Below are 14951 nucleotides of genomic sequence, written 5' to 3' on the forward strand. Positions count from 1 at the left end.
ATACTTTAAATATTCAGAGGTGTCAATTCCAGGTTCAGAAAGTAAAGGTCCTCACCAGGATTTTGCTCAAGCTTGCTAGATTTTCTAATTAGTGCAATCCAGGTAAAAATTAGTGGAATCAACACAATCCAGGAAGCCTGAGCAAAATCCTGGTGAGGACTTTTACTTTCTGAACCTGGAATTGACACCTCTGTAAAATATTTAAGAGACAAAACCCCCACTTCTCATATGAAATAATTTCTACGCTAAATATTGTTACCAACTTTTATTTTGAAGTAACCGGCGCGCTCGCCAGAGGAAGTTGCGCTATTGAGTGACGCGCGCTTCATTCTAGTCCAGCGCTCCTTGCAAAATGGCGGACGCCGATTCTTGGGGTGAGTGATGTTTTTATTCGCCTCTCTTTATTCACACTCCCGATGGACACACACACACACATCGAAGTGTGTGTGCACGCTGTGGCGGCGTTACTCTCGGTGGTTTAACTCAAACCCGTGTTTCATGTGCAAGACGCCGACAGCTTCGAGCCCGAGGAGCCCGTGAAGAAGGCGGCGGTGCACGACAAGTGGGAAGGCGAGGATGAGGACGAGGACGTGAAAGTTGGTAGCCTAGCCTAGCCTAGCCTAGCATGGTGCCTGTGTGGCCAGCTGGCGACCTCCCTCACACTCCTGCACTAGTTTTATCTACTCTCCCCTCGCTGTTGTGCACTAACTCACACCTGCTGGAGCGGCTCTTAACACCACATAGTCGGTGTTGGTGAGCCAAGCAGCTAGCTGCCCTTTAGCCGACATGCTAGCCAGCCAGGCAGGCATCTGTAGGTTGTGTGATGTTGTAACTTTAGTGACAGTGGTAAACTCTACTAACTACTTCAAACTGTGGTCACAAATGTACCTTTTTATTTTAATGACATGTTTTCTAAAAGTTAGCTAATATTGTTAATAATACTCATTGATGGCTAGCTATAGTTCCTTTCCTGAACATGCTGAATTTCCTGTAGAGATGATTGTGTTTTTTTTTCCCTATCTAGGATAATTGGGATGATGAAGAAGAGGAAGAGGAAAAGGTGACAGAAGAGAAAGCAGGTGGATTACGAGGCCCGTTTGAAGTAGTGCTGTTGATGCTGGTGTTACCTGTCAGGTGTGGCTCAGACATTATTTTTTTATTTATTTCTCAGTCACAGTGGCAAAGCCTGCAGAAAAGAAAAAGCTTGGTGATAAAATCAAAGAAAAGGAAAGTTTACAAAGGAAAAAGCAAGAAGAACTTCGGAAGCAGGTGAGTAAATTAATGTTCTGTTAAATACTTGGTGATTCTGGACTGAGAGGTGCAGGCAGCTCCTTGACTGTGTCAAACCAGGAAGGAGCAACCATGGCTTTGTGTTCAAGCCAGTACCAATAGTGGTTTATTCTCAGCCAGTTGGTGATGTGAATATGAGAGAAAAGGTGTGAACATACATCGGTGTGGTTGTAGTCAGTGTACGTCATAAGGTATCAACATGGTAAAAAAGAAAGAAAAACTTAGAAAAACAGCTTCTGTTCTAGATGTAAGTAATTGGTGCTATTGCATCATTTAGGCTATTTAAACAGTTATTGAGGCATTTCTCTTTGCACCTCATAAATTTGCAGATTTAATTCAAGAGAGGTATCCCAGTTTATCCCGGGGCAGTCATGGCCTGGTGGTAGGGAACTGGTCTTGTGACCGGAGGGTCGTGGGTTCGATTCCCAGACCTGAGGCCATGACTGAGGTGCCCTTGAGCAAGGCACCTAACCCCAACTGCTCCCCGGGCGCCGGGCTAGGGCTGCCCACCGCTCTGGGCACGTGTGATCCACAGCCCCCTAGTAATCACTAGTGTGTGTGTGTGTGTTCTAACTGCACAGATGAGTTAAAAGCGAAGGACAAATTTCGATTGCGGTGTAAAATCAAAATATGGCACATTTACAGTTTTGTTTTATGCCCCTCGCTTTAAATGTTTGTTCTTGTGTCTGGGAGCACCAAGTGAGCCCTTAAAAGTCTGTCATTTTAATAAAATATATTAGTTTAATTGTGGTTTAAGGTATGTTTATTTACCATGTTTATATAAGAATAAAGCTGCATTAGCCAGAAGGACAGATCAAATATTATTTTTATGATGTACTGGATGAAAATTCGCATTAATATTTTTTAAAGAATGGACCTTTTATTTTCATTCTTGTCATCTGAAATCAACATAGTAGTCTTAGTATGAAGCATGTATGTGGACCACCAGAATTCTGCTGTTAGTTGAAAATTGCTATTTTTGTGTCAGTTTGAGGAGTCTGAAGAGAGCACAGAGTGCATTCCAGAGGAGGAGTTAGCAGAAAAACTTAGACTGAAAAAACTTCAGGAGGATTCAGATTTGGAACTAGCAAAAGATGCTTTTGGTGAGTGTTATTCACATATCTTCAGAAGTGTAACTGTCGGTTATAATTGGACAATATTGTTAATTGTACTTTTAATGTTTTTGTGTGTATATCTTCTCTAGGAATTGTATCAAATAATGTAACAGGAATTGATGCCATGAGCCCTTCCTCCAAAGATGATTTCACAGAATTTGAGCGGTTACTAAAAGATAAAATAACTCCATATGAGAAGTCAATACACTATTCCAGCTTTTTAGAGTCACTGTTTAGAGACCTGTGTCTTTCGTGTGAGTATTTGTCACATACGTTTCATCACCTCTGTAGATTAATTCACACTCTTAGTGCTGCGTGGAGATGTTCTTACATGTGGTTTATCTCACAGTGGAAGTTGAAGACTTGAAGAAAATTAACAACTCGCTCACAGTTTTACTCAGTGAGAAACAGAGGCAAGAAAAGGTATGCTGATCATGCGTTTCTATCTGTTTTGAACATTCCCGTCATTTCATTTCAAATGTAATGTGCTAGAGTAGAGCTAAAACCACAGATGTGTCACCGTCCAGTTACATAGTGACTGTAGTGTTTTGAACCTACTTGGAACGATTAAATTCCTATTATTCCTCTATCTCTGTTGTTGCACATTCCTATGACGTCTATTATCTTTCCAAAGAGTAAATGGGTTTGGAAATGTAGTGTCGTGCCAGCCCACAGCTCAGTGTTTTTTCGCACAGCTTTGTCATTGCTTTACTTGTCATTGTTTATTTATTCTGTGATCTGACAGCAAAATAAAGGAAAGAAGAAAAAGAAAGGGGTTTTACCAGGAGGTGGTTTAAAAGCCAAGATGAAGGACGATCTTGCTGACTATGGTGAATTTGATGGAGGTTATGTACAAGACTATGAGGACTTTATGTGACCCTGGCTGAAAAACCCATTGTGTTTCTTGTTTGCTGAAACATACAACTTTACAGCATGACCTCTTCCTACAGCCAGACCCACTTCCAGAGCCATGCTAGACAGCTGAACGTCATCCCATGTAACACACACTAGCCTAAGCTTAAGTGGTTTATTCTCAGAAAGATAGCAGTATTTTTTTGCTGGTTCATAACGACTGTAGGCTGTTCCAATGTTTCCTGGGGAAAACTGATAAAAGAGGGTACGATCCTCTTCTAAAAGTCTCTCCTAGAAAGTAAAAATGAAAACTGACATATGTCTGTGAGCAGCTTCACTAGATATTCTATTAAGGAATTGACAGTATTACACATTGAAACTGCTACAACTTGGAAATAAATATGACGTTCTATGCAAATATCCAAAAATGTCTATATGTCATGTATTTTTATTACATTTGGGCCTGTATTTCTAAGGAGGTTGTCCTCGCTTTGAGACGAGAACAAGAATTGGATGTTACTGATGACCACTTTTGCTGAGAAAGACAGCCTATAATGGAAGTGACTTGTCATTCAGAGCAGTGACATAGCTATTGGGAGTTGTGTACACAATTATTTAACATTTTCTATTCTTAAGTGATGGTGTATTGGTTTATATAGATGCATTAAACCTAAACTGTTGAGTGTAGTGTACCGGATGTGATAAAAGTGTATTTCCAACTGCAGAAACAGAAGTTAAGGAATACTTTATACTCCATAAGAATAATCAAACCAGCATTCTTGTGTGTTGTTTTCCAGGACATTTATAATAGTACATGCTGTAAGGTACATTTCAACTTTGCAAAATATTCAAATATTCCTCTTGACGTTTTCTAAAACGGATTTTGTCAACATCATGTTATACTTGCAATTTATTATGTTTGTTTATGCAGTCACTCATCTGAGACTTAACCATGCAAATGGGAATAATTTGTTACAAGAACATTTTAAATTAGTTGAGTGCTTTGCAATAGACCAAGTCTCTTTAAGATCTGTTCAGGTGGAACCTGGAGTTTCCTTTTTTAAATAACAATTTGCTCTATGGAGATTTAAAGTCAGCAAAGCAAATAATAGGATTCTGCAGTGTTTTATAAAGATCTAATTTAATAAAGTCCTCAAAAAATAAACCTTTGTCTTCTCTTCAATTCACAGTGCATTCTCAAACAGTCTGAACAGTCTGCTGTAATTGAGCTCAATTTCAATGGTTTATTGACAATGGAACAATACAATTTGATGTGTGTGTATGCATGCAGTATTTCAGTAAACATCATTTTAGGCCATTAATATTTGAAGTGTCATTTGGATAATATTAAGACAGTAGCATTTCAGGACATAAAATATAGACCTCTGTTAACTGGACAATGTGTTGGATTTCCAGAAATCTATTAAAGTTTAGAGCAAATGGATTTTTATTACAACTGTAGTGACTTGTGCATGCACACTTTTCTCAGATAATCTGCCAATGTCCTAATCTTGCCCTTGTTAGAGGAGGGTGATTATCTTGATCATTCCCTGAATTGCCCTTCTCTGTTGGTCATGTGACATACATGACAAAGGGTCTACTCTTACTTCGATCCAACTTATCTAAAATTGCTCAAAAGGAAGAAATGGTTTTCAAAGCAAAAAACACCACAGAGATTGTAAAGATAAGACTTGGAGGATAATTAACAGTGAGAACTTACTATAATACTCCATCGTCCATTGGCTGTTAGGGGGGTTGGAGGTTTTGTAAGTGTTAGTCTGAAAGATTGTGTGTGTGTGTGTGTGATCGTAAAGTGAAGGTCTTGAATGTGAGGACCTTAATATAAAAGGAGGTAATGCTTGAAGCCATCTCATGTTATCAGCGTGAAGCCATAAGATGAGTTTGTGTGTGCTACCATTTCTGATGGTGGTTGGGTCCATGGTCGTGGAGTTGGCCAGGTCAGAGAGCCCCAGACCTGAGTCTCAGATCCTCCAAGCCTTACACTGTCCACCCTGTGAGCGCATCCACTGCTCCCCCCGCCGTGCCCTGAGGCTGCAGTGTAAGGGCGGAGTTACGACGGGCATCTGTGGCTGCTGCCCGTCGTGTGCCAGGCTGGCTGGGGAGAGCTGTGGTGGAGCGTGGGACTACCTGGGAAAGTGTGATGAAGGACTGGTGTGCATGTACCAGGATGCCACCAAAAGCCACCCACAAGCAGAGCGTCAAGGGATCTGCAAGTCAGGTAACGAGTCTGTATGTACGTTGGAGTATTGCAACTGTGATGTGCACTGAGTGTGACCTGGTACTGGGGTTACCAGAGAACACAACTGGCTATATTTTGCAAACTCTTATCTTTGCAGTGTGGCTTAATGCTCAGATTGTTAAATGTCATCACAAGGGTTAATTTCATTTGTGAACTGTGAAGAGGTAAAATATTCACATAATCCTTTGATCCTAAACCTCTCATAAAAACCTCTCATATTTACAGTGATGAAATTCATGACCCTTCCCATAGAACAGATACAAGCTCACTCTTTCAGCAGACTACACTCTTCTATATATGCATTTATGCAGAAAATGTGAAGATATGTGAAAATGTATGTGGTGCAAGCTCCTTTAATGACTTTTCAAGGAACTATTAAAAACAAAGTATAGGTAAAAAAAAAAAGTATTCTGGTATTACAAGGATGTAGTTTAATTTTTTTCACTGCATAGTGCCCATGTCAATTAATTTTGGCCAATATCTCAGGATGCACATTCTTTTCACTAGTTCAATAGTGATTCTTGGTTTTGATTGTCCTGGAGATTTGTAACATGACAGTTTTTTTAGCAGTAATGTGTTTTGTGTCCATACAGTACTTGAGGTCCTCCAGAAAGACACTTGTAGACCAGACTGCACCTGGGAATTCTGCCAGGGAAACCCCAATAAAATCTGCTCTGCAAGGTAGCCATTATAACAACCATGTACTAACACTTTAGTCTCCACAAATGACAAAAAATATTCAAATGACTAACCATTTGCAGAACACGCGCCAAATGTTCTGTCTGGTTGGCCTTGTAGATCCGTGTCCGTGCAAAGCCGTGAGTGTGGGGGTTTCTGTCAGCACGTCACCTGTTCCAGCTGTTTGGTTCTGAGACGCCCGGCGTGTTCTCAGGCCTGTGCCCAAACAGACCACGTCTGCCTGCATCGCTTTGGGAGGTGTGTCCTCAACCACCTGGAGGCACAGAAACCTGCAGTCTGCCACCAAAATCTCCAGGTGATAGTTACATGGACAACAACATGCTTGCACTTTTTCTCATCAAATCAACAAATTGCTAATTTCTCATTTTGCCAATTTGATCTAGTCGATCAACAGTGGTTTTTTGTGTTTTGTCCAGCAGAGCAACAGTGAAGGATACTTTGTGTGTCTGGCCCCTGCCTGTCCAAATGAAGCAGAGTAATCATGGATTTACACATGAATCAACCCAAAGTGATGCACATTTATAATGTAGCACAGTAAGGCAGCTATTTTTGATACATGAGATATTAATGATTATAACCTGTTAACTAATTATTTAAAAATGTTTTTGTTTTAATGCTTTGAATAGATTCTGTAAATTCCTAATAGATTTGTTCTGATATGTCCATACTCTGAAAGAAATGTCTTTTATAACTTATATAAGGTTTTTTTGTTTGCTTGTTTGTTTTGAAAATCTGTTTTTGGCACATTCTACAGTCAATGGATTTTGACTGTTATTATTTGCCAGTGATACAGTGTTTTCTCCTTTGATCCTCTGACAAAAGTATCCTTGTCCTCCTTGTATGTGTAAGTGCTTGATGAGACTGATAAGGTCAGATAGTGCAGTGGGTAGGTACAGACTGACCCCCCAGAGGTACAGTCTGACCCCCCACCTGAGACATTCTATTACCCTGGGTGGCTTGTTACTGAGTAACAGTGGGTTTATAGACCCGCAATAAGACATGCTTCTATGAAAAAAAGCTAGCCTTACAATAGCATAGTCTGTTCACTTTTCTTTTGATGTCTGGTTTATATCACAATTCATTCAGAGAGGAAATGGTTAATTCTAATAAATCTGTACTCCGTTGACATGTTTATGAGTTTATGAGGTACAAATCAATTTTCACATGTTGGCAAATATCAGAATTTGTCTTAGTGGTCTATATTTCATCTGGAAAAAATAACTTTACATTTACTACATGGAATGTAATTAAATGTACCATTCAAACAAAAATTATGTGATTAAAAACCTTTCATTCACTGTTATTGGATATATTAACCGTAATTCTATGTATGCATTTACTTATTTATAAAGTATTACAGCACAGTTGAAAATGCCTTTTTTTGATTTCACTAAATGCAAAATGCTAGTTTTTGGTGAACATTTGCTGATTTGAAACTTCGCTCTCTTGTATAAACATGTGATACAGAACTACAACATTGTAACAATAAGTGCAAACTTACAGCATGCATGAATGGGGCTGCATTATCAAAGATCAAAGCTTGCTATACACTTTTATCAGTGACTATTTATATTGGTGCTGTTTTTGTTTTACTGATAAGTGGATAAAGACACATCCTTTAGGGTAAATGGTCCCATAAAACAGAACAGCAGCCAAGAAGTTATTAGTTTTGCATAGGAATTGTTAAACAGAAAAATAGGAGGATATGAATTTATTGAATTGGTGATATGGGTATAAACTATTTTATAGGTCTACCTGCAGAAATATAATGCATATAATGCATACTTTCAAGGTTAAAATAGTAAATGAAAATGAGAAATAATTTTGCATTTGTTAAATGAAAAAAGGAAAATTCTCACACACACACACACACACACACACACACACACACACACACACACACACACACAGCCAAGTCCCAAAATGAACTGTTAGTAAGTCACAATATACAAAACATTTTAAGGTTAATAACTTGGTACTTATGAATGATAATGAATTTACCAACACTTTGCATGTGCTTACAAAATATGCTTTAGTTTCATTAAAGTTCATTATAGTAATCTTGATCATTATAAGATGTCTAAGGTTTAAACAGAACCTTAAAAAGGTCTAACATAACATGTAAACTGCTACTCTGAGTAAAGAAATTCTAGATTTGCCCTTGAAATTGTCGAGTGATCGTGATGGTCTACAAACATCACCATTAAATTCTAAAACCAAGTATATTAACATTACTGAAAAGGCAGGAAGACACAGGACACAAGTTTGTCCCTCATAATTTGGTTGTACGGCTACTATAATATTTCCATCATTCTACATTCCAAGTAGAACTAATTGACACAGTGTTGCAGAAGCCCATGTACTAGGCACCCTCATCCCCATTCCTGATATACGTTTTCAGAAAGAAGAAAACTTTACATACATAAATTCATAAAATGTATCAAAAGCTACCAATAGGTGATTTAAGGACTACTGCCTGCTGCATAATGAATACATATTATGGGGTGGAGTAAAATGTTCAGAGATTCCTGAGATTATCCTCATCATCAGTATTAAACCAAGTGATAGAATGACAGTCTTTGTGAAGCGAAAAACAAGGCACTTTTGATAACAGATGAAACAGCGGCAGTGTGGATCACCGGAACATTCTATACCAAAATGACTGAAATGTAGTCGAGTTGAAGGCACCAATAAATATGAGAAGCATAAGATAGAGGCCCATCATGATGGCAAAATGGTGCCTGACCAGCCACGAAGTCCCTTGAACATGTCTGAAATCAGGAAATAACCGGAAAATTCATTAATACGTCATTACTTCAATTATTCATCTAACCCACAAGACTACTTCAAGCCCCTGTGTTTTCGTTTAAAACATTTTCGTTTCGTTTATTTTGGAGTATTGCTGAAAATTATTTGACATGTACATTTCTAACAATGTGTACATGTTTGACTTATTCAATATTCACCTTGAATGTGAACTTTAAATTAGTTAGGTTTAGGCTTCATTTTCAATGCACTATTAGTACATTTGTAAAATTCTTACTAGATTCTGGTGTTCTTTTGTGTGTATTAAACATTTCTTTTAAGAAGTGATTTATTTTTTAATTGTTGTCTCACCTGCTTCTATTTCGTTTCTGGGAGTATACCAGAAGGTACTTCACCCTCAGCAGCTCATTATTAGTGACCACAAAGTATTTCTCAGGTACGTCACCTCCCTCGCTGTTCCTGGCCCTCAAACGTTGGCGGTCAAGGGACTCGGAATCTTTAAAAAAAATTTATTTTCAATATATTATGTACAGTACAATGGATCATCATGTAACAGACTCATGAGTAATTTGTAAAGAACAAAGCAAAATATTAAAATAAATGTTTGTTGGATTTAAAAGCATTGCTCTTCAAGATGCTCTCGTTGCAAAAACCGTATTTTTTTTTTCGTCAATCCTAATGAATAATTGAATCCTATTTTTTCCTGTATCTGTGATCCATTACCTTTCCTTTTCACCTGACACTTCACGTCTGGGTGATCAATGATCTCACACAGGGCAATGCAGCTTAGAAGAGGCCCAAGCACACTTTCACGCCATCCATTTCCATGAGGACTATAGAGAATTGCCATACTAAGGTCGCTGGTGAGGTAAGTGCCTTCCCCAAACAGTGATGTCTAGAAGGAAAAGAACACATAAATGACTAATCAGTTATCTGCACCTTATATTATACTAGTCTGCATTATGCAACTGTTGGGACAATGGGCAAACATTTTAGGAATGTGTGCAACATTTTTTCCAAAATAAGAATGCTTTCAAAAATAGTGTATTTTTTTCTGTCAGTTAACAAAATGCAAAGGGAATGAACAAAATAGATATGTAAAACAAATTAATATTTGATGGTGTGATCACCCTTTGCCTTCAGAACGGCAGTAAATATTCTAGGTACACTTACTCTAAGTAGGAGGCTTAAAACTGGGTGAAGAACAGCCAAACTCTGGTACCAAAGTGATGCTGTGAAAGACGTCTCATGTCACAGGTCATAGACCATAGAAAGACTGAGCACAGCAACGAATCACAAAGTAATTATACTGCATCAGCTAGATCTCTCCCAGGGAGATATTTCAAAGCAGACTTGGGCTTCAATATGTACTGTACACATTCTTTTAAAGAAGCACAAATATACGGGCAACACTGGAGTCCAACGAATGATGTAGTGGTTTGCCAAGAAAACAATGCAGTAGATGAAAGGAACATCATACTTGTTTCCCTTAAAAATGGGAAGATGTTCATCAGTGTCATCACGTCAGAACTGGCAGAAACCTGCAGGATCCAGGTACACCCATCTACAGTCCTGATGACTGTACTGTTTGGAGAAGACTGGCCAAAAAAATGTTCTTCATGGAAGAATTGCAGCTAAAAAGCCATACATGGCATATTTGATACATGGAAACAAGACCAAGCAACTCAACTATGCACAAAAACATCGGAACTGGGCTGCAGAAAAATGGAAGCCGATGTCCTAGAATGCGGAGTCAAAATGTTAAATATTTGGCTATAACATAATGCAGTTTCTTTGCCAACGGGCTGGAGAGTGGTACAATTATGAGTTTCTGAAGGGAATGTGTGAAGCATGATGGAGATTCCTTGTATTTTTGGGGCTGAATTTCAGCAAATGGAAGCGGTTGATTGGTCGGAATTAATGCTGTCCTCAATGCTGAGAAATATAGGCAGATATGTATCCATCATGCAATATCATGCAATAGGGAGGCATCTAATTGGCTCCAATATGATTCTGCAGCAATACACTGCCACGTAATTGTGTGTGTGTGTGTGTGAGATAATCCTCATGTAAAGTGAAAAATATACACATCAAAGGAGAATCATTACACATTATCCCAACAGTCTGATAACTCAGGCTTTGTAATGTCTTCTCACACCTCAACACATTCACCAGTGACAAGTCTTAAGAAATATGCTATTTTATCCAAAACCCCAAAATTAACCTAGGTATGAGGAAATACAAAATTATTCTTTGTTCAGCATCAGAGAAAAAATTAGGATCACAGGCATGGCAGGTACTGACCTTATTCAGATGGCAGTGTAAACCATTGTGAATGATGGAGTGGAAGTTCTCCAGACGGCTACCATGGAATGCATAGATAATGTCTCTTCCTGCCCTTGTCTTCTCAAACTTGCAGTTCATCTGTTCACAGTATTCTAACTCAAAAAGGAAGTCGGGCACAGGAGTGGAGATCCCCGCATTTTGTGTCAGTTGGCTGAGTCTGGCCCACTAAAATATAATGCAGAAAGAAGAGACGGAAGATTGCATTAAGGTGAACCCTGAGGCTGATATGCATTACTCAGGATATATGCTACAACCTGCAGTGTGGGTGATAACACTCAAGCTAGAAGCAATGTATACTGTCAAGATCTTCGAGGCGTTTGAAGTAAACCAACTTTTAAGCAAGATCGGCAAGCTACCGTGGATTGCAGTTTTTACACTTCAGTCAAGGGCATGAAAATGCCGCATTGTTATTTACACTACGCATCTGACCTACTTGGACTGAAATATGAGGGCCACATTTAACGCCATTTGTCTGCACTTTTATTAGTTATGAAGATTTATTAGTTATGGAGACATTTAACAGCCATGTGACCTTAAAAATTAGGTCAAGGTTATTTAACGTGGATCACTGCGATGAAGGTGTGTTTTGCCTGGACAGTGTCAATGTTTGTCACTAATATTACTTTGATGTTGGCTTTCTTTAGTTCTGATTCATGCACATTTCCGTTTAGTTTCAGTTTCATTTGGTCCATGAGTTGGAGACTCACATTTACTTTCTCCATTTGTCTGTACATTCTATGCCTGCACTAATCAGTATAATCAAGTGCCCTTGGGTTATATATCCTGATATGGTTCACTGGGAGCACCTCAAACCAAAGGTCTTTCAGTATAACATTAATAAGGTTTGTTGAAGGACAGACTTTTTGCTCTAGAGGTCTAAGCGCTCGGGATCATTGCTCTATTGCTCCAGTTCTTCACCAATTACACCAAAGACATTTCATTCAAACTTCACAAGCACCTCTTCTCTCTGGACGGTCTTCACAGCAAAACTCTTGGCTGAGAGCACCCAGTGTATTAGTGCCAGGTGATGATCTGCTTCTCCTGATGCCAGTCGCACCAAGTCTCTCACGCTTGGTAAGGAGCTAACATCTTTCTGCTATAAGACATAAAGGGGAATGTTTCATTTGCGACTTGTGCTGGGGAATTGTTGTGATGTGATATAGGAAATTACACTTTATGACGTTTACCTTACTTTGAGGAACCAAAAAGCCAGACATGTCAAGTTAACATGACATCCTTAGCTATATAACAAATCAGGAGTGCTTTAGTAAAAATGGTCAAATAATCATTTTTCCCACATTGTTAAAATTGCACATCAAACAATGATTCAAAAGAGTATGAATGGAAACCATGCATATTCTTACCAACTCTTCAAAATCCTTAATTTCTCCTCTTAAGTACAAAGATGGGAATGGTCTCAGCACAGAGTCGCGTTTGTAGTTCTGTAGCGCAGCCACAAAAAGGCTGCAGCGTAAGTCTGCTGCTACAGGGTCATGGTGGAGACAGGAGCGCACCAGCTCTCTGACTGTGGCTGGCGGTAGAGGAGGCTGCATTCCAGCACTGTAACACAAGCAGGCGAGGATTACCATAAAATAGGCATTCCCAGTCACTTCAAATATCTCGTGAATGCAATTAGCTCGTACTATGTGCTTGCTTTATGAGTTATTAGATGCGGAAATATACGCATGCTTATCTGGTATATTCTGTAAGATAATTTGAAAGTGTCCAGAGGGATTTCTGGTAGGGAGGCCCAATTATGCAAATTAATTATCAAATAATAAATCAATTAAGAAATGTACAAAAAAATCAGGTAAAGAATTATATACATAATTACTATAAAGGGAAAACATATATTGACAAAAAAGCAGCTGATTGTTTTTGTTTTTTCTTTTTTTGAAGGCAGGTTTTTCTGTTTAGATTTAAACCAGAAAGAAAGTATTTGTCTAAACCGACAATCTTTTAAATAGAATCTAAACTTCAAAAGTCTCAGATACACAGAAATATATCCACATATATAAGGGGATAAGTTTGTTTTGCCACCAAGAACGTAAGTAAATGGAGACTCAAATCGTCATTCCTAAATGTGGAATATGAAATAATTATAAGTTTTTGGTGCTCTTGATATGTGATCTGGTCAACTAATTTACCGACACACTAAATTGTCCCCATATGTTAGTATCAAATTTAAGTTTGCTACAATACGAGCTATGCAAACTTACGAAGAGCTAAAGCGAGTTACCTAATGTTACACGTCTAGTTAATGTCCACTATATCCAACATAAACTGGATAACGCAGAATAAGTATAAACGTTTGACTTGGTCTTACATCAAATGCACACAGCTAGCAGGTTATCTACCTAGAATTGTGTTTTTGATGTTTTATAAGCACAAAGCACCGTGCCATTCCAGAGAAAAGCTAACCTAGGCTATCTGAGAACTGTTAATCTTTTTAAAAAAGGCACATTTACAAGGTTAATTAACTAGATTAGGATTAAACTACAATCCAACAACTGAACGTCCCCTCGCAGTCTAGCCTGCTAGCTGTCCGGCTAACCATCAAACAAGCCCGGTGGTCACCGGCGGTCTGTCGTCCCGGCCAGCAGGACGAGTGAGGAGAAAGTAAAAAAACACACAACGTCAAATTTATAACACGACAAACGTCGTTAAAAACACGAACGTTTCGCACAACTCTGGCTTGAAAAGTGGCCGGTCGAGTCGACCCAACGTCGGGCTACCCTCGGCCGGGCTGCCTCGGCAGACGCGGCCGGGTCGGTAAGCAGGCCGGTCGGATTCACCTGACACGGTCGTGTGGGGGGGAAACAGCCGCAAACCGTCGAGGAGAAGCGAGGAGCAAGAAAAATAAAGACGCGTTTAAACTTCCAGTGGGGAATTAGTCGTGGTTTCCTCGCCGTGTGTTGTAGGTGTGTGGCGGGCTATCACGCTTCTTAGCTCGGGTGTAAAACCAGGAAAAGATTGAGAGGACCGGGTGAACAGCTGAGATGTACTTCTACTACTCCTAACATGTGTCGAGCCTTTATAGTATTATTTTTTATTATTATTAACCTAGGGGAAATTATGCACTCTGCTGATATTGCAGTTACTTGTTATCTAACTCGGTATTTAGGAAAACATGGCTGTTTAAATGCACATTTGGTTGACTTGCGTCTTGGGCTACTGGAAGACACAACACTGATATACGTGCTGGCTCCTAATCTTCCTCTTTCACGGTCTTTTACTATCACATGCGTTATATCTCCGAGGCTGATGGAAAACTGTCAAACTGGCAGCTAAGACGCATGAATTAGACCTAAAACACCTCGTGAACGTCGCTTAAATTCTCAATCACTCTCGTGTTTAGCGAATATTCTCCGTAAGGTGGAGCCTGCAACGTTTGATGCACTTCAACGTTTACCTGCAACGTGAAATGTGAAGACACTTCAACATAAAATATTGAACATGTTATGTAGGCTACATATGGAAAATGAAATGTTTTATCTTTTGTAAAGCTGTGAAAGCATGACCTCCAAGACACTTTTTGAACATGCCACCTCACCAAGAGCCAAGGTTTGTTTTTCTTGTCTCTACATTATTCACTGCAAGTTTTGCTGCCTCATGAAAATCGC

At 39.1% G+C, this 14951-nt stretch overlaps 3 protein-coding genes across 6 annotated transcripts; 2 read left to right on the forward strand and 1 right to left on the reverse strand.

Annotated features, from left to right (window-relative positions):
* Positions 1 to 292: 292 nt before the first annotated feature.
* eif3ja (eukaryotic translation initiation factor 3, subunit Ja) lies at positions 293 to 3677 on the forward strand. Its single transcript, XM_077007262.1, has 8 exons — positions 293 to 374; positions 508 to 596; positions 1025 to 1079; positions 1172 to 1269; positions 2279 to 2393; positions 2495 to 2659; positions 2755 to 2828; positions 3151 to 3677. Exons 1-8 carry the CDS (start codon positions 353 to 355, stop codon positions 3280 to 3282), a joined length of 750 nt encoding a protein of 249 aa, XP_076863377.1. The 5' UTR covers positions 293 to 352; the 3' UTR covers positions 3283 to 3677.
* A 477-nt stretch (positions 3678 to 4154) lies between these two features.
* parp16 (poly (ADP-ribose) polymerase family, member 16) lies at positions 4155 to 14351 on the reverse strand. 4 transcript variants are annotated; one of them, XM_077007258.1, is made up of 7 exons: positions 14124 to 14351; positions 12693 to 12888; positions 12287 to 12424; positions 11287 to 11493; positions 9706 to 9877; positions 9334 to 9478; positions 4155 to 8987 (listed from the first exon to the last, which is right to left on the reverse strand). In XM_077007258.1, exons 2-7 carry the CDS (start codon positions 12879 to 12881, stop codon positions 8852 to 8854), a joined length of 987 nt encoding a protein of 328 aa, XP_076863373.1. In that variant the 5' UTR covers positions 12882 to 12888; positions 14124 to 14351; the 3' UTR covers positions 4155 to 8851. The 4 variants fall into 4 exon arrangements, with proteins under 4 accessions (XP_076863373.1, XP_076863374.1, XP_076863372.1 ...); XM_077007259.1 differs by lacking the exon at positions 14124 to 14351 and adding an exon at positions 14006 to 14113; XM_077007257.1 differs by lacking the exon at positions 14124 to 14351 and adding an exon at positions 13686 to 13947.
* LOC143513961 (serine protease HTRA1B) lies at positions 5196 to 6695 on the forward strand. Its single transcript, XM_077004642.1, has 4 exons — positions 5196 to 5496; positions 6111 to 6198; positions 6316 to 6511; positions 6636 to 6695. The coding sequence occupies exons 1-4, from the start codon at positions 5196 to 5198 to the stop codon at positions 6693 to 6695; spliced, it is 645 nt and encodes a 214-aa protein (XP_076860757.1).
* Positions 14352 to 14951: the final 600 nt, after the last annotated feature.

The sequence above is a fragment of the Brachyhypopomus gauderio genome, chromosome 5, assembly GCF_052324685.1.
Source record: "Brachyhypopomus gauderio isolate BG-103 chromosome 5, BGAUD_0.2, whole genome shotgun sequence".
Taxonomy (NCBI): Eukaryota; Metazoa; Chordata; class Actinopteri; order Gymnotiformes; family Hypopomidae; genus Brachyhypopomus; species Brachyhypopomus gauderio.